This window comes from Mus caroli, chromosome 1, assembly GCF_900094665.2.
Source record: "Mus caroli chromosome 1, CAROLI_EIJ_v1.1, whole genome shotgun sequence".
Classification (NCBI taxonomy): domain Eukaryota; kingdom Metazoa; phylum Chordata; class Mammalia; order Rodentia; family Muridae; genus Mus; species Mus caroli.
Genome location: NC_034570.1, coordinates 83,398,273 through 83,419,543, shown reverse-complemented (window position 1 = coordinate 83,419,543; position 21,271 = coordinate 83,398,273). Strand labels below are relative to the sequence as shown.

The window sequence follows — 21,271 nt, the reverse complement described above, 5'->3', positions numbered from 1 at the left end:
GAGGAGGAGGAGGAGGAGGAGGAGGAGAGTGTAGCCTGATGATTAGGGCCAAGGGGAATTTTAAACTTTTGCATGGTGCCTCGGTTCTGTCTGTGGCTAGCTCAGGCATTAGCAATGGTGAAAGCCTGGTCTTCTACCTTGGTGAGAACAGAGAACATGCTTCTGTCTTGTAGAAAATTCCCCTGGATGGGTGTGCTCAGCCCTAGGGTCCATGGGCACTGCTGTAAGACTTTGGGAGCTGGACTGGGTATCCTGAACATCATCGTGGATCTAGGTCTGTCTGTCCATCTGTCTCTGTCTCTGTCTCTCTCTCTGTGTAGAATCATAAGTCCTTTCGGCAAAGTAGCTTTATCCAAGTGTGGTATGGACACATTGTCCCTTTGAGGGTTCAAATGGGAGCCAGTAGGCAGAGTGGGAGGCAGCCCAAGGATCTTGGTCTCACCCTAGTCTCCTTACCAAATATTTGATGACACCAGGCAAAGGGTGTGCAGACCCGAGGGCTATTTTGGATAGCTGGAGATGTTCCAAAGGCAGGTGGCAAAGTGCAGGCGAGATGTGGTCTGTGATGCTCTTGTAGTGACCCACAGAGCTGGAGGTATCGCCTGAGTACCTCAGAGCTGAGAAGTGGGTTACATGGAGGGTTTGACCAGAGGTCAGGGAGCTTTTTCCATTTCACGTTAATGGGTTCCTGATCTCAGGGCAGAAGAACCAGTTTAAGCACAGCAAAGGGATTTCTCATCAGGCATAGGCCCATTCTATGTGGCTGTCTAGGTGGCCAGGATGGAGGAAGCACATGGTTCTAAGTAACTGCCCTGGGTTCTGAGATAGAGAGCTGTCCCTGGCAGAGAGGCCTAATCACAGAGCTGTGGCTGAAGAGATCATGACCATTGGGGCATCACCTGGAATTCTGAACAGCTGACAGACAAACTGAAGATCAGGGTCATGTAAGGAGGCAGAGGCTTGAGGGTGTCCCCACCTCATCACCTGAACCCCCTGAAGCTGGCTTGCTTGTGTCCCTAGGCTGCGGGAGAAAGCTCTGTGCCTTTCCCAACACTCCTACTTAAATGGGTTTCTGCTCCTTGCAGTGAAGGGAGCCTCATTAACAGGACTCTCTGGCCAGTCAATGCCTACCCCTTGGTTTTCCTCAGGATTTCAGCACAGCCATGAGACCTTTCTGTCTTTTGGGGGTGCACTGCAAAGTTTTGAGGTCTTTGAACTCTCATGCTCTGTAGGGGGGGAAGGTCAGACAGTATCTCCCCAGGTCACACCCAGCTAGAGCCCCAGGAAGAAAGAGTCAACCTATGGAAATGGGGCCTTTGCAAGTGTATTGACTGAGGCAGGCATGCTGGGTAAAGGTGGCCCTACACACAGCAAATGTTACCCCGACAAGAGGACATCTGTTCAGAGATGTACAAGGCAAGGTGACACAAAGGCGTGTACAGAGACTGCAACAAAGCTGCGTGAAGCCAAGGTACACTGGGATGGCTGCAGTCCCTGGAAGCAGGCAGACGCCCCAGCTCTTAGAACTGCAGACTCCACTGACCTCTTGATTGGACTTTTGTCCTTTGAAATGCAGGAACACTGGGGGCCTGCGCAGTTGCAAAAGCATCTCCTATAGGAGGACCTAATTGAGGACTGCCTGAGAGACCAAGGATTGCTGGTGTGGATAATGTCAGTCAGTCAGGAACTGCTGTTTAGAGGAGATGCTTTCCTGGGACCAATGGGGCGTGGGTGGAGGGTATTAAAGGAGCTTGTAGCATCGTTCAGATGAGCTTGCTGCAGCGTTTCTGTTTCCCATCACCTCCCGGAGTCTGTGTTGTTGACTCTGCGCCACCTCACCTCCAACCCCCAAGGGCAGGTAGGGTCAGGTGGCAAGTAGTTCAGGGCACAGGTGACACAGGAGGACACATTTCCTGCATCAGGTTGTAACAAATATGGCGCTCCTGAGAGGAGCTCTGAATGAGTGAGAGGCTTTTTCCTGGAGTTTATTTTCAGAAGACACTAGGATGTTTGTGGCTCTGGCCTGTATGTTCTCTAGCCCAGAACAGGATACAAACCAACAGGAAAGAGGCAGCGCTGGGTGTGGGTAACAGCCCCCCTGTAGTGGTGGGATGGCTGTGAAGGGCAGACCGTGCAGACACCAGCAAAACTGGCTCTGATGGGCTTGACCTGGAAGATCTGAGTTCTTGATAAATCCCAGTCATTTGTGTGTGTTAGGAGCCTGCATTTGAAGACAAGCTATCTAGAAAGCGAGGTCTCCATGTAGTGTACCCCAAAAGCCTGTGTTGGAGGCTTGGTCTTAAGTGTGGCATTGTGGATAGTGGTTATTGTGGTGGGAATGCTGGGGTGGGGTGGTCAGTGTTATCTGCCCTCATCTAGAACACACAAGGAAGTCTGAAGAACAAAATCTGTCAGGTAGGGGAGGAATCCACCCCTCTTCACTCACCACCTGCAATTGTACGCTCTCTCATCGTGACCACAGATTCTCTTTCTCTCTCTCTCTCTCTCTCTCTCTCTCTCTCTCTCTCTCTCTCTCTCTCTCTCTCTCTCTCTCTCATGCACATGCATATTCATGGATGTGTACATGTTCAGGGCTTCCTCTGAACCAGCTCTTTTCATCCCAGCTGTGAGGGTGGCCCAGCAAAGTCGATGACTGGGTTAAAGAATCACAGCGAGATGGCATCTGAGTGTCCTTCAGCAGGCAGAGAACATCAGTTGAGGGGAAGTCACAGAGTTTGTGTTTCCCAGGTCAGAGGCTGGCAGGTGCCTGGTTGGTGACCTGGTGACAGCTGGAGGTTTGAGATCCTGCAGTCTCACAGGTAGAGACACACATAAAATTCTTCTTACTCCTCACTGGAATGATGACTACAAGCAGCTGTGAGCATCACAAAGAACAGAGCCCATGGGGAGGCGACGGTCATGTGGAGGAAACTGTGGGGTGCTTTGTGGTACTGTCCTGTGCCATGAGCCTCCCTTTAGGGCTGCTGGGCCATCACGGGTTTCTGTAGGGCACAAATACACATGTTCATTTAGGCATGCACATGGGTTCGTGTGCAAAGTGTTTGCGCAGAAGTAAACAAATATACTAACAATTATATGACAGATACAGATATAACAGAGACACACACACACACACACACACACACATATATATATATATATATATGCATATGTGTATAACACACACAGGTGGGGAGACAGATACAAGCTTAGATCTATGTATATATATGTGTGCATGCACACATAGATATACACACCAACAAGTGCCATGTAGAAATATGTATATACAGAGAGACATGTGTGCTGTGTACACAGACACACACAGGTATGTACACTGATACCCACATGTACATGCACAGACACACATACTAGCATGTACGTGACACATGGATACACACATAGACACAGACATAGGTATGTATGAAGAAAAATGTGGGTATGTATACAGATAGACACAATCTCAGCCATGTTAGTGCACACACAGGCACACAGGCAAGCCCCTGACTCTGTGGATTCATATGTACACACAGAACTCAGTTGCTTGTGTTTGCTTTTCACCAGCCTTTGTTTGGTTGTGTTTTGTTTTTGTTTTGAGACAGGTCTTTCCTACATAGCCCTGGCTGTTCTGGAACTCATTAGGTAGAGCAGGCTGTCCTTGAACTCACAGAGATCTCATGAGTATCTTCCACTTTTCTTGAATCCCTACCTTGTGATGCCCTGTCCTCTAAACATGGAGTTCATAACCATGAGAGGCCACGATTCGTGAGGGTCCCCAGTAGAGCCTGTTTACTAGGAGGGTAGTTCAGGGGCCCTGACTTCCTTCTGTCTCCTGAGGAAGAGGAGTTTGCAGGGCGTGGCTGGTTTAGTGAGCTCCTAGGTGGAAGCTTTCTGCAGAGCTGCCCAGCTACCTCTGCTCACGGTGGTTTCTGCTCTTGGCTGCAGCTCTGCCAGAGATGGGGAAAGGAATGTAAGAGATGCTTGCGATGATCTTACTTGGTCTCATTCTGTCCATTGGGTTTATAGAACACGCAGGACAGTGTGAGCAGAGGCCTTCAGGACACAGTTACTGCTTCTCCTGGAAAGGGCTCAGGGCCTCCAGGCCCAAGCACTTATCTCCTAAATGACAGGGAAGGGCTGGCTGGGGCTTGAGGGCTACACCCCCTCAACATGCGATACCTACAGAAACTTGATTTGGATGGGTGCTAGGTGTAGAATTCAGCTAAAATTCGCTCACTGGGCACACATTACATTCTAAATGACAGCAATGAGCTGGATATACACAGAGAGGAAGGAGATCCATCAGAGGAGGTTCAATTTGAGATCCAAGGGACTGTGTTGTCATGAGCTATGAATATGATACATGACCTATATGCAGACCGATGTTGTGAGGAGCTGCTTGCAGAGGACAATGAATGGCAAAGGCCACCGCTGATGCTAGCCAGTGAAACCTCTTTCCCAGCAGTCATTAATATTCAGCCTAGAGAGCAGGCAGATTCAGATATCCATTCTAAAGAAATGCTTAGACCATCCAGAGATCACTACTGCTTTCCCTGTGGCATGGGTGACCAACTCCAGGGTATCATGTATGTTAAACTGACAGTCTGCCACCAAGCTATGCCTCCAGTCCAAGGCGTCTTTTAAAGAAAAGAATACATTTAGAGCTTAGTCTTTCTGGACAAAGTTCGAAGAATTGAGTCAGGCACGCCTCTGCTCACCCTTGGAACTGGAAGTAAGCAAGGATGAACATTAGACAGTGTGCTAAGTTGGTAACGTGGGGATGGGAGAGAGATAGGGGACAAGGGTTGGTACAGCTTAGATGTAGGGTATCCCCCAGTGGTCATATATTGGAAGTTTGGTCCCAGTGTGGTGGTGGTGGACCTCGATGGGCAGGGCTTAGTCGGAGCTCTCTAGGTCACTGGGGACATGCCTTTGGAAAGGATAAGAGACATTCTCTTGGGACCTGGTGTGTTCTTACTACAGCATGGGGATGGAGAGATGGCTCAGAGGTTAAGATGCTTCTGGCTCTTCAAGAAGACCCGAGTTTGGTTCTCAGCACCCATATCCAGGTGGCTCACCAGGTTTAACACCAGCTCCAGAGGATCCAATGGCCTTCTATGCTGGTGACCACACACATAGTACATCCTGACACACACACACACACACACACACACACACACAGTCGTATTCTTTATATGTAGCCTGCCTGCCTAGTGTATTTCCCCCCAGTAATGAAATAACAGTAACACAAAATGTGTTTGGGCCTTGATCAAAGGTACTTTGTCACCGTCACCCTGAGTATCTCCAGGATGAAGGCCACAGGCTTGTCACCTGATATGTCACAGTGTCATATCTGAGTGGAACCACTGGGCATGCCCCTGGCTCAGTGCAGAGGCCTAAGGTGGTTCACAGCTGTCCTAGTGTCTAGTGCTCATGTTGCTGAACTTGAGGGCCTCAAGGGTCAAATGAGGGTGTTCAGGGTCTACCCTTTGTATCTAGTGGTCCTGCCTGGCCTGAGGGTTCAGCCTCATAGCACCTGGGTAGGTCTCTGTTCAGATCTGAGCCTGCCCCTTGCGTGCTTAGTGAGTCTGCAGGTTTGCCATTACCATTCTTTCTCTCATTAATGTACTCACCCCCCGCCCCCTTTTTGTATATGTGCTCCCGGAGCAAGCACATACTCAGGTATGTTTAAGAAATGTTTTCAGTTCTCTTTCTGTAGATTGATGACTATTCTCCCCCCGCCCCCCCAATGACTTTTGCTTTTGACTCAATATCAAAATGTGAAGCTGACAGGACACACACACAGAGGAAACATTACCGCGAAGATGTGTCTGGCTGTCCCTCTCCTCCCGTTAGGGTTCCTCTGTGTCAGCGAGCCACGGTACACTGATTTCCGATCAAAAGAACTACCGTCTATGCCTTTGGGAAAATAGAGGGGAAACAATGAATCAAAGACCTATCCAAACGAGTCCTTGTCTACCTCAGACATTGGACAGAGTCATAGATGTGGACGTGTCTTCTGTTGGGAAGGTTTCGCACTGTGGCACACTTTGCAGGGCACACTCAGTGCCTGTGTAGAAAGCAAGTTCAGAAAGTGGCTCTCTCTTTTAAGAGGAGGAGCCACTGAGAAAGGAGGCGGGGCCAGTAGGAAAGGGTGAGGCCAAGAAAAGGGGTGGGGCTAGTGAGCAGGAAGCGCGCGGGGGGGGGGGGGGGGGGGGGGGGGGGGGGGGGGGGGGGGGGGCAGCACGAAAGAGATGGGGGGGGGTGCTGTGAACAGGAGGCAGGGCCTAATCTTTTAGGTCACTGGAAGTAGAGTTTCTATCCTTCTTTTCTGGGCCCTGGAAGAATAACAGGGAACTTAGGACACTAGAGTCAGGAGCATATGCATCTGTGTCATGTAATTTTGTGACAGGACAATGGGCCTGAGGTGCTGGCACTCTGATCCTCAGGGCAGAAGTTTTTTTAGGCCTGTGGCTGCAGAGCTGGGGGCCTTGGCCTCGATTCTTAGCCAACTGTTTGTGTTTAGATGAAGGGGTTGTGGACAAAACCTACGCCTGCATGGCTCTTGTGGGAATCTCTTGAGCTGGAAGGAAGTAGGGTTGGCTCGCAGCACCTCAGAGTGTTGACTATCTTTCTAGACCCATATTCAGTGATGTGCTTCAATCAGGCCTGACCCCTTCTCCTCTCCCTTCCCTTCTCTCCCCTCCCTTCCTTGCTTTCCCCTCCCCTTCCCTTTCTTCTCGGGAGCTGACTTACAGGCACATGGCTGTCCTGTTATTCCATTCCCAGGAGGGAATTGAATCCCACCTGACAGAGCCGACCCAGGGATGACAGCACTGAGTGGAGAGGATGAAGCTGGCTTTGCAGGCCTATAGAGAGCCCTGAGGACCCGCTATGGTGCCGTGCTGGCCCTGGGACACCCAGTGAGGGGCTGTTTTGTCTTCATGCTGGCACTGAGATGGTGGTAGTGAAGAACTGGAAAGCATGCTCAGAGCTTGCAGTGGTCTGGCTGTGAGATGCTCAGAGCTCGCAGTGGCCTGGCCGTGAGATGCTCTAGCTTTGGGCTGAGTGTGAGTGGCCTCTTGGTGGGGCTCAGTCTGTCCTTGAAAGCCAGCCACAAAGAGGACTCTGCTCACCTCTGTCTTCTTGTTCCAGAAGTCCCCAAATGTCAACAGGCACTCCACACCATCCCCTCTCTAAGTTAACCCTGACCCTGAGGGTTCCGGTGAACCTGTCTGAGTACCTGGGATACCATCCATATTCTTCCAGAGAACCTAATGTGTGCTAGGACCTCAGTGGATGCAAAGAGGAGTCTCTTCCAGGTCTCTGCTTCCCGTCTGGCAGGAGGTAAGGACCTTTTCTCCACCATACACTCCCACCACTCTGGAATTGTGCTATCTAAGTGTGTGGGGGAAGCCCAGACTTGATCCTTTGAAACTGTCAGCCAAAATAAGCCTTCCTCCTTTGAGTTTCTCAACAGGAGTTTTCATAGTGATAGAAAAAACAACTAGTGAACATCTGCATGCCCAGGGCAAAGCTGACATCCTTGTCACCAGGGAGACTTCAAGGTCTTCTTATGGTCTGATATTCTATGCTTTCTATAGGGACCCTTTATACTGTGACCATGGGAACATTAGCACTACCAGCACTGCCTGCACTTGCTTAAAGCCACACTGAACAGCACGCATGGACCCCAGGGTGGCACAGTGGCCCTTCTGGGTGTTCTTCAGAGACAGGGTCTAGGGTGGGTCCTACAGATTAGGGAGGAGTGTACAGAGCCTGGCTGGCTGTGCCCCTCCCCTGAGCTCATTTCTCAGCTATAGCGGAGCAGAGTGGGAGCGGGTGGCTCTTACCTTGGCTGCTGGGAGAATACTTCCTCCTCAGGAGAGAGGGCACAGCCGTTGCCTAGGAGGAAGAGAGCATCTCTGGGCATTCCTGAGGTGTAATTTGAACTAATTTGGGATTTCTTTTTGATTCTGACTTTAATTACCAAGGTCACCTGCTTCCCCGTTCTCTGCCAAAAGTCGAGCTCAACGATACAGGAATATACACTGTCTGTAAATTATGCACCAGTGCCTACATGGACGGGATGCCAGGGAACTGCCCACTTCCAGTGGTGGGTTGGAAAAAGTACAGGGGCATGGGTTCAACATACAGAGCTGTTCCTTCCTACTGCATGCTCGCTCTGAACTCACCCTTGGTGACACAGACTCATGGCTGTAAATCGTGCTCCCTATTGGCACTGGTGTTCTTAGCCACTGCCTCCTCCCTCCTTTCCAAGTTACCACCTCTCTTCAACACTGGAAGATATTCATTCTCTGTTTGCTCTTTTCAAGAGTAGAGAGACCATATGGCCCAAGAAATATTTCCCAGGGTCCAGGATTCTCCCGGTGTGTCTAGCTGCCTTTCCTGTAGGTAGAGCTTGGGGGCCTTGGAGGAATCCTGTGGATGTCAGGAGCCAGCACCCAGTCCCAGTCAGGACCCTGCTGTCACTCTCACACATCTGACCTTTGCCAGACACCTCCCCCCACCCTACCCCTAGAGCCTCAGTTCATGTGTCACTATTAAAAGATGTCACACACACAATCCCACACAACGAGGCTCTGTTACACAGGTAAAGCGTGGACAGAAAACAATGCCTGGAACCAATGGCTGACATTTGGATGATACATGGCTGACACATGGCAGGACTTGCCCTGTGGCTTAGTGGGTATTTGGGCCAGTGGGGACAGGCCCTGGAGTAGGCCTGGGAAGCGCACCCCAATCCTGTTCCTAACATCCCTTAGACACATGGACCTTTCTCCTGAGGCCTCTCTTTCACTTTCACCCAGTCACAGTGTCTTCCCTGTGCTGAACTCATCCTTGGGCTATTTTCCCAATGCTTTTCCCAGACACCACCCAGCTCCTCTGTATCTTCATCCCCAACAACCAGCACTCGAGTCTCTCAGAGGACAGGTTCCAGGCTTCTATGCCTGAGCTAGATGGAAAAGTATCTGGGAACACATGTGACTCTAGCAAGACCCTTACCGAAGTCTGATGTGTGTGGAAGGGTAAAAGCCCCACCTATGTTACCCCTGAGTAGGCTAAGTGGGCTGTCACATTCCTGACCTCAGAGCTGCTTAAAGAATTGAGCCAAGGAATCTGAGTGTGCTTGACAGATGTTCCTTCCACCTGTCCTCATCTCTGCATCTCGCTGGGATCTCTGGGTTTTCCCCATCAGGAGCCGCCGGGCCCTGCCCCACCCCGCCCTGCCCATCTGTGTACCCTTCAGGCATCGCTGAGCTGCCAGCTCACTCTCCACACCCTCCCTCAGCACCAACTTTTCTGTGAGAGTTGCCTTGGAAGGTGGTGGTGGAGCGTACCTTGGGCATCTTGGCTTGGTCGTCAGGGTCTGCAGGTGGAGTCTTTGGGATCCTGTCAAGTTTCTCAGTAACCCGGGGAAGAAAGATCTGGAGACCGAGGAAGAAATGTGTCTTGTGGAACCATAACAGTCAGGGTGGGAGTCAAGCAGGGCTGGCATGATGCAGGACAATGGTCCCTGCAGATACTGGTCAAGCTGGGACAGAGCATGCCCTCCACCCCTCAGACTACAACCTTGTTCTAGACAAGGCTATGGACTCAGCAAATTAAAATATACTTCCCAGTGGTTCCCATCACCAACAAGCAGTTTCTTGCCGTGGTATGGACTTGAGGAAGTCAGTTTTATTTTAATCTGAAACACCACATTGACTGGGCAGTAAGGATGTAACCACGATTCCCACCTAGGGACCTCGCAGATCACTCTTCATTCTCCTATCCCAACACCCACAGCATTGCTCTTTCAGAAACCTCGGACTGGACTTGGGGACAGATACTAGGTTCTGGTCTCTCTCCTTCAGTTGTTCCAGCCACACCCACCTCAGAATGTCAATGTGTCAGGTCCTCCATCACCAGGTGAGGTTTGCCTACTAGGGCTGTGGTTCCACATAGGGAGTTTCAGGTACGAATGGGAATGCACGCACCATGTGTATAGGCCAGAGAACAACTTGGGTGTCAGTCCTCAGATGCTAGCCACCGTTTAATTAATTAACTAATTAATTAGCATATTGATTGATGTGCGGTCTCTTAACTGTGCCCTAACTCTCCAAGTGGATGAGGGGAGCTGACCAGGGAGCCCCAGAGTTCTTCCTGTCTCTGCTTGTCCAGCGGTGGGACTATAGTGTACACCAGCACTACTGTACCAGCACTACTGTGCCTAGCTTTTTTTTTTTTTTTCCTTCCTTGTCTTACAAATTCTGAGGATTGAACTCAAGCCATTATGCCTGTGTGTCAGGTACTTTATAGATGTCCTATCTTCTCAGCCTATAAGGAGTTTTTAAATGATTACTATTTCAAAGTAATAAATGATTAAAAAGCTCTCGCAGGGGTCCAGCTCACCAACCGGCTGTGGCAAACATGATTAGCGGCATCAAGAGAATCAGACCCGTTCCTCTCTAGGTTCCTGGGAAGTATTGAGGGGGCACTGTGGGCTACGGAGGAGGTCCTTGGGGCTCGCGATGCTCCATTCCTCTACCCTACTCACCGGGATGCCTGACTTTCTCCGAGGTTTTCCCGAGGGCTTCACTGTGAGTCCTGCGGCTCTCAGAGCTGCGATCCTGGACTCGATGTCTGAGATCTAGGAAAGAGGGATGACAGATGATGGGAGACAGGTAGACAGACAGATGTCACCCAGCATCCCCTCTCAGATCATAAAGATGGCCAGCTCAGAATCCCAACCACAGCTTGGCCCTGGGGTTCCTCTGCCTCCCTCCCTGGTTGTCAGAGTCTCTCTGGATGTCTCAGGGTGCTGGGCACTCTCTGGAGGCACAGCTGGAAGGCACAGCTGGAGGCACAGCTGGAAGGCACAGCTGGAGGCACAGCTGGAAGGCACAGCTGGAGGCACAGCTGGAGGCACAGCTGGAAGGCTGGCTCCTACGTGTAGGATGATGTGTATGTGGGGCAACTTGGATTAATCCTGACCTGGCCACTCCCTCCTGCCACTACCAGAGCCATCTTGGCCTGTTCTCACCTCCTTGGCTACTCTTCCCACCGAAGCTAGAGGAAGCATCCAGATGCGGAAACTAAGTTAACTCCTTCCTCTTCCATTTCATTTTATCATGGAACTAGGGATGAACTCGAGGCTTCGCACGGGCCAAGCACATGCTGCACCATTTGAATGACATCACCAGTCGCTCCTCTCTGTTTATTTTTGGGGTCCTCAGGGCTCTCCATACATCTTCTCCTGGAACCGTCCTCTTCTCCCCTTCCCCATCACTCTGTTTGCATTTTGGGGTTCCACGGCCAATCCACGAGCTTACTAAGCTTGACACTACCCCAGTGCCTTTGTATGATATGTCTTCTCTGCCTGGGCTCCCATGCCCTAAAGCAACCCTTGGGGGTCGTGACCCACAGGTTGAGAATCTAAGACCAAGGGACCCCCCCCCCACAGATATTTACATTGTAGTGCATAGCAGTAGCAGAATTACAGTTATGAAGTGGCAATGAAAACATTTTATGGTTGGGGGTCAGCACGACATCAGGAACTGTATTAAAGGGTAGCAGCCTTAGGAAGGCTGAGGGCCACTGCCATAGAGTTTCCATGTTAGTTTCTCTTCACATAGTCTGTCCTACCGCCAGCTCTAAGCTGCCCTTCCTGGGCACTTGCTCTGTGGGATAAACCACCATATTTCCTACTCACTAATTTCACTATTGAGTAACTTTGTTTCTTTTCATGTTTTGTTGTGGAAAGAGACACTTTTTTTGTTTGTTTGTTTGATTGTTTTTTTTTTTTTTTGTTGTTGTTGTTGTTGTTTTGTCTCCTCCCACAAAGAGTCTAAGTTGCAGAGTCAGGCGCTTGGGCTGAGGTCTTCAGAGCCACTGGCTGTGCGATTACCCATGTCAGCCATGTGTTAGAAGGGAACCCTTGAAGGAAAGGCCTGGGCCTGCCTCACTCCTTGGCTGTGAGCAGTGGCTGGCTCACACCTCCCGTTCTTGGGTACTGGCAACCATTTGCTGGGTGAAGGCAGGGATGCTGGCTATCTCCATAGCCTGGGTTTAGACATTTTTTTTTTAACAAGACTCCAGGGGGGGAAGACCTTGCAGTTGTCCCTGGAGAAGACACTCCATCTGTCCCTGGAAGGCCTGCACATGCTGGCTTGCACGGGGCCTGTGCACTGTTGACATATCTCTCTCCCAAACCCTGAAGTCATTGCTCAGGCTCCCGAGGACCCTCTGCCAAGTCCAGTCATAAGCCCTGCTATCTTAACCTCTCAGCCTCTGTCTAGGTGCTGCTCACAGGATGGAAATAGTGACAATGTATACCTTTCTCATGGCCGAAAAGCTTGTCTAGCACTCCTCAGGTTGAGCAGGGGAGTGGAGAGGTGAGAAAACCCCCCAAACTTGCACTCTGCTCCCCTCCTGGCTGCCAGGGAGGCCTCTGTGAGCCTGTAGGTGGGCTGTTGGGTTGTCAGGCCTCTGACTGGGTCCCGTTATCAGGACATTGTCATTGGGAACATCCAAAGGAGTAGGGTGGGTGGGCTACCTCACTCTCAGCCTGCTGAACTTCAGAGGCTGTCATGGCCACTCTATCCTCCATCTCAGATAGCTCCTCATCTGTGCTTTTTGTAGGCCGAGCAGGGTTCCCAGGGCTCCGAGGGTTCCTTTCCTGTGTCTCCATGTGCCCTGTGTCTGTGCACACCTAAGGACAAGACGGTGTCACTGGTCATCCATTGAAGTAGAGAACAGGCTGCTGCCACACTGGTGAATTCCCATGGCTGGGCTCCAACCTCATTACCTGTGTGATCTTATCAAGCCCCATCCCCAAAGCCTGAAGCTAATTAGCTGCCCTCTCTGCAAGGGCAGATAGCTACCTGGGATTGTCCCTCTTGCCCTGTGCTTGGCCTCACCTTTGGGGACCCTCCAAGGAAGGTGCCATCTGGCTTGGTCTCATCTTCTGATGAGGTGCTAGAACCACTGATGTTGCTGGTCAGCTCCTCCAGCCTCCTCCTGAGTGTCTCCTCCTCTGTGTCAGCACTGGGGTGTGTCTCCACAGTTGGCTCCTGATGGGGTGAGGCAGGGCTTAGAGGCAGCCTCGGGAGGTGAGCCAGCTTGAGAGAACTCCAGCACTGGTGTCCATTTAAGACCCACCCTTTGTCCTGCTTCCCTGTCCCCCAAAATGTTCACTGGGATAAATGTGCATATACGTTTATCATCTTCACTATTTTAGGGTATACATGCAGTTTCTGATGCACGCAGCACTACCCTCTCCCACGGAACTTTCCCTTCTGCTATACTGAGACTCCATCCCTACTGAAAACTCACCCCCCCACCCCCCAGTCCTCTGCATCTATCTCTCTCCTTTCTGTCTCAGTGAATCTTTCCTTCCTGGGCTCCTTATGTGAATAGCATCAGAGGCTCTGCTCTCTGTGGGCAGCTGCTTTCACTCAGCTAATTTCTCCAGGTTGAGCCATGTTGGAATACGGGGCAGAACATCTTTCTTTTTATGGATGACCCATTAGACCACATGGCTTGAGCTTTCTCTGGGGGAAGTGCTCAGAGGTGGAGGGCACATCCTCTCTCCACCACCTCTATCCCCCACTGAGCCCACAACCCCTTCCGTTTGTGTCCAAACTCTGGTCCTATGTTTGCATCTCTTGGCGTTTGGCTGGGGCTCAGGGGGCTGAGGACAAGGGTCTCTGGTTCTCTGAATTTTCTTTTTGTGAGACTGAGGTGAGCCACAGCAGTGTTATCTCAGCTCTACCTAGAAATTCTGAGTTCCCATGGGGCTTTGGTGTCTGTCCTGGACTCACATAGCAACAAGGACCCTCCTATTCTCAAGTTATTGTGAGTCCGGGGACAAGGTTGAGGTGTCCACATTGTATCCTCATGTCACTTTTGCAACAGGGACTAACCCCTCACAGGCCAGCGGCAAGTTGCAGAACTTTGCTGACAGAGGATAGAGAAGGCTGCAGCATGTGGTGACTCAGTGGTACCACGGTTGGTCCGTGGCCAGTCTTCTTGAGTTCAGATCAAGGGTGGCAGACTGCGTGGGAACCCATCTTTTTGCCTTAGATGAGGTTTTTGAAGGACCCAGAATAGCTATTTGCTTTGGTCAGGGGGGAAAAAAAAGTCCAAGAAAACCCACATACATATCTCAGGTGGGCTTTGGATATGAGACAGCTGCCATTTCTTGGATGCCTGAAGCCACTCTCCAACATGATGTACTTAGGCCACAGAACCTGTAAGTGGCATTATGACTTGAAATGAAGTTGGATCATGGAGGGCTAGAAAGGAACTACCGAGAACGATGTGACCACTAGCGACTGGCTACTGTTCATCTGTCCTGGGCTATGCTTAACTTAGGGGTGGGGAAGAGGAGTGACAGTCAGGAATTTCTTCAGTGAGGAAGTGCAGGCTGGGGATGCTGGTCCAGTTTCAGCACCCGTGATGTCTCCACCTGGCTGAGGAGTCATCTCATCTACCCATAAATGACCACATTGTATCACCTTGTTATTGTGCATGAATGGCTTTATACAGATGGCCTATGCAGGAGACCTCACCTGCCCATCCTTGGAGCACTGTGCACCAACCATCTGCAAGATCTCTGAGACTCTTCTCTTGAAGCCATACTTGGGACTTCAGCCTCCCTTAATGGAAGGCTATGGCCTCATCTCACTTAGCCCAGGGGATTACCTGGGCTGAGGGTGGCAGAACCGCATTCTCCAGGTGGACTAGCAGGTGCTCCACAGCTGACATTCGCTTGTTCAACTCCAAGATCTGCGGCAGAGGAAGAGGAGCAGTGGTCTGGTTATAGTGGAGGGCCTCACCGTAACCCCCACCAGCACAGTGTCTTCCTCCTCTGAAGTCCAGCTAAGGCCATTACCTATGACAGGGCCCTGGAGGTTAACTGTAAACAACCTCTTTCTGACACCAAGGGTACTGGAAGCAAGAGGGAAGGTCAGTGGGTGGGTGGGGGGGTGGAGGTAGGGGGGATGGGAGGACCATGTAGGAAAGGTGAGACACACCCAGCCAGACTAAGTGGCAGAAAGCACTGACTGTGGCTGTCACTGGGTGGCTCCAGGTCACTTAATGCACAGGAAGATGTGCATTAAGCAGGACACGGTGACCAAAGTCATTAGGTAGCAGAAGCCCTGGGTCACTTGTGACCCAGAGCACAACTTTCTAATCCTTTGAGTCACCAGGCTCTTGAGTCAGCCAGTCTATTAGCTCCCAGACAGAGGCAGGAAAATCGATTCCTCTTTGCTCGGCCTCCTCGCAGGCGGCCTCTCTGTCTTACATTATCTCATTTACTGCTCATCCGGCCTTATGAGAGGGAAATGACACTTACAGGGTCGGGAAGCTGCCATTGTTGGTGGGTAATTACCATAGCACTGAGAACTTGGAGTGAAGGAAGACGGGCACACTGGAAATGTCAACATGGGTGTCTTTGAGCCCTCTGCCTATGCTTGCCCTCTGTGGACAGCCGTGACTTGGGGGTTATATGGCCTGGCCCATTTGTTGTAGGGGGTGGTGGCACTGATCGATATTCTCAGTAGGTTGCTCAGCACGTGGCTTGGTCTAGTCACCCGTGAGGTAGAGGTGGGGGCTCAGAGAGAGGAAAAACCATTGCCTACCCAGTGCTGAAACTGTCATTGTGAGCCCCATAAGGAATGAACAAGAAGGGAAGCCACTAAGGAGGCTGGGTAGCTGGGCCAAAGAGCAAGGCAGAGGCTGGGAGGGACCAGCAAAATAATAGATGGGGCTGTTGGCTTAGGGTTCAGTGTGGCTTTCTGATGAGGCCCTGGCTGCAGCTAGGGAGAAGTGAGGCCCACCAGGCCAGTGAGACACACAAGGAACACAGTCAACTCCAGCTTCTATCTGGTGTCTGGAGCCTGGAGCCTCTGGTACTTTGCAGACAAGCTCACAGCACAAAGGGTCTCCTGAGGGGCCACAGTTTCAAGGAGGGCTGGAGTCTCCCATGTTTCCAAGATGGAGGCCAACTCAGGAGGGAGCTAACCTCATTTCCCCTGTGGAAAATAAAAGACCTGACTATGGCAGGGCTACTGTGTCCCTGGACTTGAGAGGCTGAGGCAGGAGGATGGCAAGCTTCAGACCAGACTGAGCTAAACAGAAAGAGCTTGTCTCATATACCCAGGGCTCAGCTTTCAAAAGCTCACCCTGCATGTGTGACTCAGCTTTCGAAAGCTCACCCTGCATGCTTGAGGCCCTGGGTGGGATTTCCCCCTGACTCTCACTTCAGAATTTCTCTATCCATTTCATATGTATGTAAACCATCATGGCAGGGTAATTAAGTCCTGTCTAGGCTCCAAACTCTGCATCCATTCTTTTCTAATACAAGTGTCACCATCCCCTGCAGGAGTCAGCAGAGTGTGGCCCAAGCCTTGTTTGACATGGAAATCTCTCTCTGTCTCTGTCTCTGTTTCTGTCTCTCTCTTAATTGATTTATTAGTTAACTAATTAAAAATTTTGGAACTCTCTTTTGTCTTAAGGACAGAGCACATGAGGTTCTTCCCTGGCTAAAACATACAGATTGCATGGCTGTCTCTTGGGGGCTCTGCTTTCAATCTTGGTGAGCGGATAATCAGAATTCACGATCGCTCTGTGTATGATCACAGAAGAACCAGGCGGTTGCTGTAGTTTTACTTCTTAGAGACAGATTCTGGATATGAAGCCTCAGCTGGCTTTGAACTTGAGCTCCTTCTGTCTCTCAGGCCGTCTGATTAGCCACAGGCATGGCTCTTTTCTTTTCCTCCCCACCTCTTAACATTTTGAGGCTTTGCCATTCTTAACCTTTATGTTGTTCAGATTCACTCCAATAAAGCATTCCTATGCTATAGGCTATTTTCTGTCTAAAAGTGCTAAAAGCTTCAGTTTCTTTAAACTGACCTGGGAAGAGAGAGAGAGAGAGAGAGAGAGAGAGAGAGAGAGAGAGAGAGAGAGAGAGAGAGAGAGAGAGAGAGAGAGAGAGAGAGCATCCACACAGATAGACTTCTTCCAAGCCTCATTACCTGAGTCTCAGGCACATTCCGGGCCCTCCTCTTGCTATGCTGGGAGGCCGCCCTGGGACCCTGGATACTGTCTTCATCAGAGGTGTCCACATCAGCCAGGTACTGTGAGGGCAGATGCTTGCCCCTGACATCGTCTGTTCCTTTGGAGAAAGACAGGGTTTGAATTGGAGTGAAGCATCAAGAGCTTAGGAACATGTCTGCCTCAGGGAAGCAAAGTTAGCCATAGCCATGCTCCATTAGGGTGTGTGTGGTCACAGGACCATGGTTCCCACACCACACACCTCCAGGAAAGAGGTCCCTCCCACCCTGGATGGGGTCGTGGCATAAAGCTTGAGAAGTTGACAATGGGTAGGTGTAATATAATTCTAAAGTCTAAATTGCAATGTGTAGGGCACGGGGCCCTAGCATGGCCTTTCCACTAATGGAGGTAGCTTTCCAAACCCTTTCCACACACACCCATGTGGCCACTGAGGGTTCTTTCTTGTTCACAGAGTTTTGTGGTGAGAGACCCTTGCAGTGTGGCTTGAATAACTATTCTGAGCCCTAGCAGGAGGTGACCCCATCATATTGTGTCCTCACCCACAATTACCCACTACCTCTGCTTGGCCCAAATGGTACCTCGAGCAACAACAGAGAGGCCAGGAAGGAAGTATACAACAACTCCCCTCCAGAAAGTTCAAGGCACACCCCATATCCTGTGTCTGATGCTCAGCAGGCCCCACCCTGCATTATGAATCCTGCTCAGAAACTGTCTGAGTGACATTACACCCCTTCCAACACAGCCTAGGAGACCCTCTGCCAAATATATCCAAACCCAGCCCATGCTCTGACTCCTTAGGAGTTGTTAAGTTGCTTTAAGATGCTCAGTTGGTCATATTTGTCAACAGATGTGACCATCTCATTTAGTCCCTACAACGTTGGGGTGAGCTAGAAATGGCTGCCAGTCCTAGCAAGAGTGAGGAGGGACAGAGAAGCCATGTGACCTGCTGGTACTCCCTAGCATCATACCCTTGCTCCATCCAGAGAAGAGCTGGCCACACTCTGACACTCCTTACTTTACATTCACTGTCGTAACAACCCCTCCACCACTCCCCGTCTAGGAGATGCCGTGTGGAAAGTCCTGTGTGAGAATCACTGGCTGCCAAAGCCTAGGTTCCAATCTCAGAACTTCCCAAATGAAAGGGCCTTTGCTGGGCACTGCTAGGTCTCTAGCTCCTGGCTTCCCTCTTCTATGTGTCTCAGGGTCGTAGCATCATGGGAGGAAATATCAACTCGTGTCACTGGGCTGGCTTATTTACTCAGTTTTGGGAACAACTGGAGCCCCACCTTTATCCAAGACCCTAATCACTGCAAGGAACATGAGGTCACACTCTCTAGAGACCAACAGGTCTCCCCGAAGCAACTATTTGTGTGTAGTCTCATTTACTCTAATGTAATCTGTGTCTAATTTAACTGCTGAACCCAGAACATCAGCCCCCTTGGGCACAGGCTTGGGGATTTCATTTGGAAGCTGAAATTTCTGATAAAATCTAATGGAACCAGTTTCCTTCTCTTGCTCTCTGTCTCCTGATGAGTAGCTTACAGGCTCCTAGATGGGACCTGTTCTACTGATCTTCCAGTGGAACTTTAGACTTGGTGGTACCGTAGTTGTTTTGAGGGAATGACAGTTCTCTTCCCTATACCAGAGGCAGTGATCTGGGGATAGTTTAGCCCCTTTCCTGATAGTTCCAGGTATCACAGGGAAGCACTGAGCCCAGGGAAGAAAGGGTCTCTGAGGTTTGCTGGAGGCCAGTTACACTAAAAGAATTAATCTGCCTATGTAAACTAGGGGAGGGGCTTGCTTCTTAGGGATGCCTCCCCTCCTCAATGCCCCCTCCCCATATCTCAGAAAGAGGTCAGCTGGAGTACCTACCAGGCATAGCTGTGGTCCCAAAGGCACTCTTGCAGGATGCTGCAGGCGAGTCCAGGTCAGCGTGAGCATCCTCCCCAGAGGGTAAAGGGCTATATGGCTGCACGTCAGGACTGGGACGACATCCCAAAGCCCTTGCACCAGTCTCCTCTAGGCCCTCAGGCTCCAGAGAGGTGGTGTCCTCAGAGTAGGGCTCACCTGAGAGGGACTGAGCACACATGCTGTCAGCTTTGGCTGCTCCAGGGTTACCGACTGAACACTAGACAGCCATCTGCTCTGGCAGCATGCTATTCCTCTCTATCTTCAGTCACTGCCAAGAGCACTTAACACCCTTCTGCTTCACGTCTGTGACACTGGGGTTCTCTGGGACACCGTGCCCAGGCATCATACAGGAGACAGGATGTATTTCTGAACATCCAGGGGCCCAGGCTCATTTAGGCTGAAGCCTTGAAAACACTCTTGTGGAGATTTTTACTTCTTGGGAGAGGACATGGTAACTGTGCCTACTTTAGCAATCCTTGATGGTCAGAGGTCAAAGGGTAGAGGTGAGGTTTCCTGAGCAGCTTGCTCTTGGACTGAGGGGGTCTGCATGGTGCCACCATCCTCATGGGATCTTGGTATTCAGGGCTCCCAGAGGCCTCGGTTGCAGCATCTTTACAGTTTGATCTTGGCTGGGGGAGTGACATGGCTTCTGGGGGAGGGAGGGTTGGAGGGTAGTTCCCTTAGGGGCTGACTTCTGTGTTCCAGCTCAGTCCAGCAATGCTTGAGCTCAAGAGCTACTGGAGGGGTCACAACAAAGCAACCTACCATGGCCTGGCACTTATAACTATTTTTACTGCTTATCAGAGTGTCTCATGCATGCTGGGCACAGACTCTTGTGATGGTTTGTATATGCTTGGCCCAGGGAGTGGCACTATTAGGAGGTGTGGCCTTGCTGGGCTTAAGATTCTCATCCTAGCTGCCTGGAAGCCAGTATTCTGCTAGCAGTCTTCAGATGAAGATGTAGAACTCTCAGCTCCTCCTGCACCATGCCTACCTGGATGCTGCCATGTTCCTACCTTGATGATAATAGACTGAATCTCTGAACCTGTAAGCCAGCCCCAATTAAATGTTGTCCTTTATAAAACTTGCCTTGGTCATGGTGTCTGTTCACAGCAGTAAAACCCTGACTAAGACAACTCTCATCTCAAAATCAACCATGAAAGGCAGAAATGAGGGGGATAAGGTTTCAGAGAATTTCCTGGAACCAAGGTCACATGGTTAGCAAGTAGCATGTGTAAAAGGGGGCATTTTCACTTATGAGACTAGCTTAGGTGGAACAATGAAGTGCATGAGGCCTAGGTAAGGCACAGGTGGAGCTCAGTGCTGGGTTCTGACTGGCTCCTCAGTGGACCCCGTTGTCCATTCTGCCCTCCTGAGTCCTTATTTCTAGGCTGAGCATCACCGACCATATTCCAGGCTCCAAACTCATCTGCCCGGCCTTACATTTCCATTTGCCCCAACCTCTCCAAGTGTTTTACTCAGTACCCTACGAGGTTGGTCTTGGGAGGATGTACAGTTTCTAAGTCCTATGCTCCCACAGCCTGTCCTCAAAAGTCCCTTTGCCTTGAGAGTCTGATGTGACCACCGGGCTCTGTGACACTGCATCCCCACGTGCAACTCCAGCTGGTGTCTGAGCATCGCCCCCTCAACTCAGGTTCCTAAGGGGGGAGGAGGATGGGCAGACACCAGAGTACACTGACCTGCAGGCTGTGTGCAGACTCAGGAACTGAGGACAGGCCCAAGGTTTGGCTGCAAGGCTGCACCGAGTGCTCTGAGTCTTCCTCAAAGTCCACATTTCGGAAGGAGAGCAGGCGCTTTTTCTTCTTGGGTGTGAGATAAAACAAGACTGGTCAGACTCCAGCCCCACGCTCAGCCTCCAGAGAGTCGGCAGACCCCCCTAGGGACACCTATCTCTAGCTAGAAACTAATCCAAAGGAGCCCTGAGATGGCTGTGGGACCCACGGGCCCACCGTGTCTGCGTCATCAGAAGTGACATTGTATCCAGGAGCTCAGCTGTGCTCTAAGAAAAATGAGTTCTCTCTCGGCCTGCCTGGTGCTGCCTAGGGTGTGAGCTGCAGCAGGGCTGAAGGTACCTCACACAGAGGGCATCCTGGGACTTTAGGTCTATGTAGCTCGCTGACTATGGGGTAGAGGTAGGTGAGCACTCCATTTTCTTTAGATGTATGATCATTAATTTATGAACCCCACCACTCAGTACAGTGACTCTGATCCTTTAAATGCATGTTTTATTGTTAGAATGTTCTAGACATTGGTGGGG

The 21,271-nt window shown here is 50.8% G+C and overlaps 1 protein-coding gene across 2 annotated transcripts in view; it reads right to left on the bottom strand.

Annotated features, from left to right (window-relative positions):
• Positions 1 to 1,974: 1,974 nt before the first annotated feature.
• Positions 1,975 to 21,271, bottom strand: part of Mlph (melanophilin) — a 35,256-nt gene continuing 15,959 nt past the window's right edge. The window contains exons 6-16 of one of the 2 annotated variants that reach the window (XM_021168811.2): positions 20,694 to 20,816; positions 18,955 to 19,159; positions 17,043 to 17,182; positions 14,707 to 14,790; positions 12,921 to 13,073; positions 12,557 to 12,712; positions 10,559 to 10,651; positions 9,360 to 9,446; positions 7,851 to 7,902; positions 5,816 to 5,916; positions 1,975 to 3,002 (exon numbers count right to left, since the gene is read on the bottom strand). In XM_021168811.2, coding sequence (XP_021024470.1) covers positions 2,976 to 3,002; positions 5,816 to 5,916; positions 7,851 to 7,902; positions 9,360 to 9,446; positions 10,559 to 10,651; positions 12,557 to 12,712; positions 12,921 to 13,073; positions 14,707 to 14,790; positions 17,043 to 17,182; positions 18,955 to 19,159; positions 20,694 to 20,816 — 1,221 coding nt within the window. In that variant the 3' untranslated portion in view covers positions 1,975 to 2,975. The remainder of the gene's footprint in view (positions 3,003 to 5,815; positions 5,917 to 7,850; positions 7,903 to 9,359; positions 9,447 to 10,558; positions 10,652 to 12,556; positions 12,713 to 12,920; positions 13,074 to 14,706; positions 14,791 to 17,042; positions 17,183 to 18,954; positions 19,160 to 20,693; positions 20,817 to 21,271) is intronic. The other variant, XM_029478795.1, reaches the window with a different exon arrangement.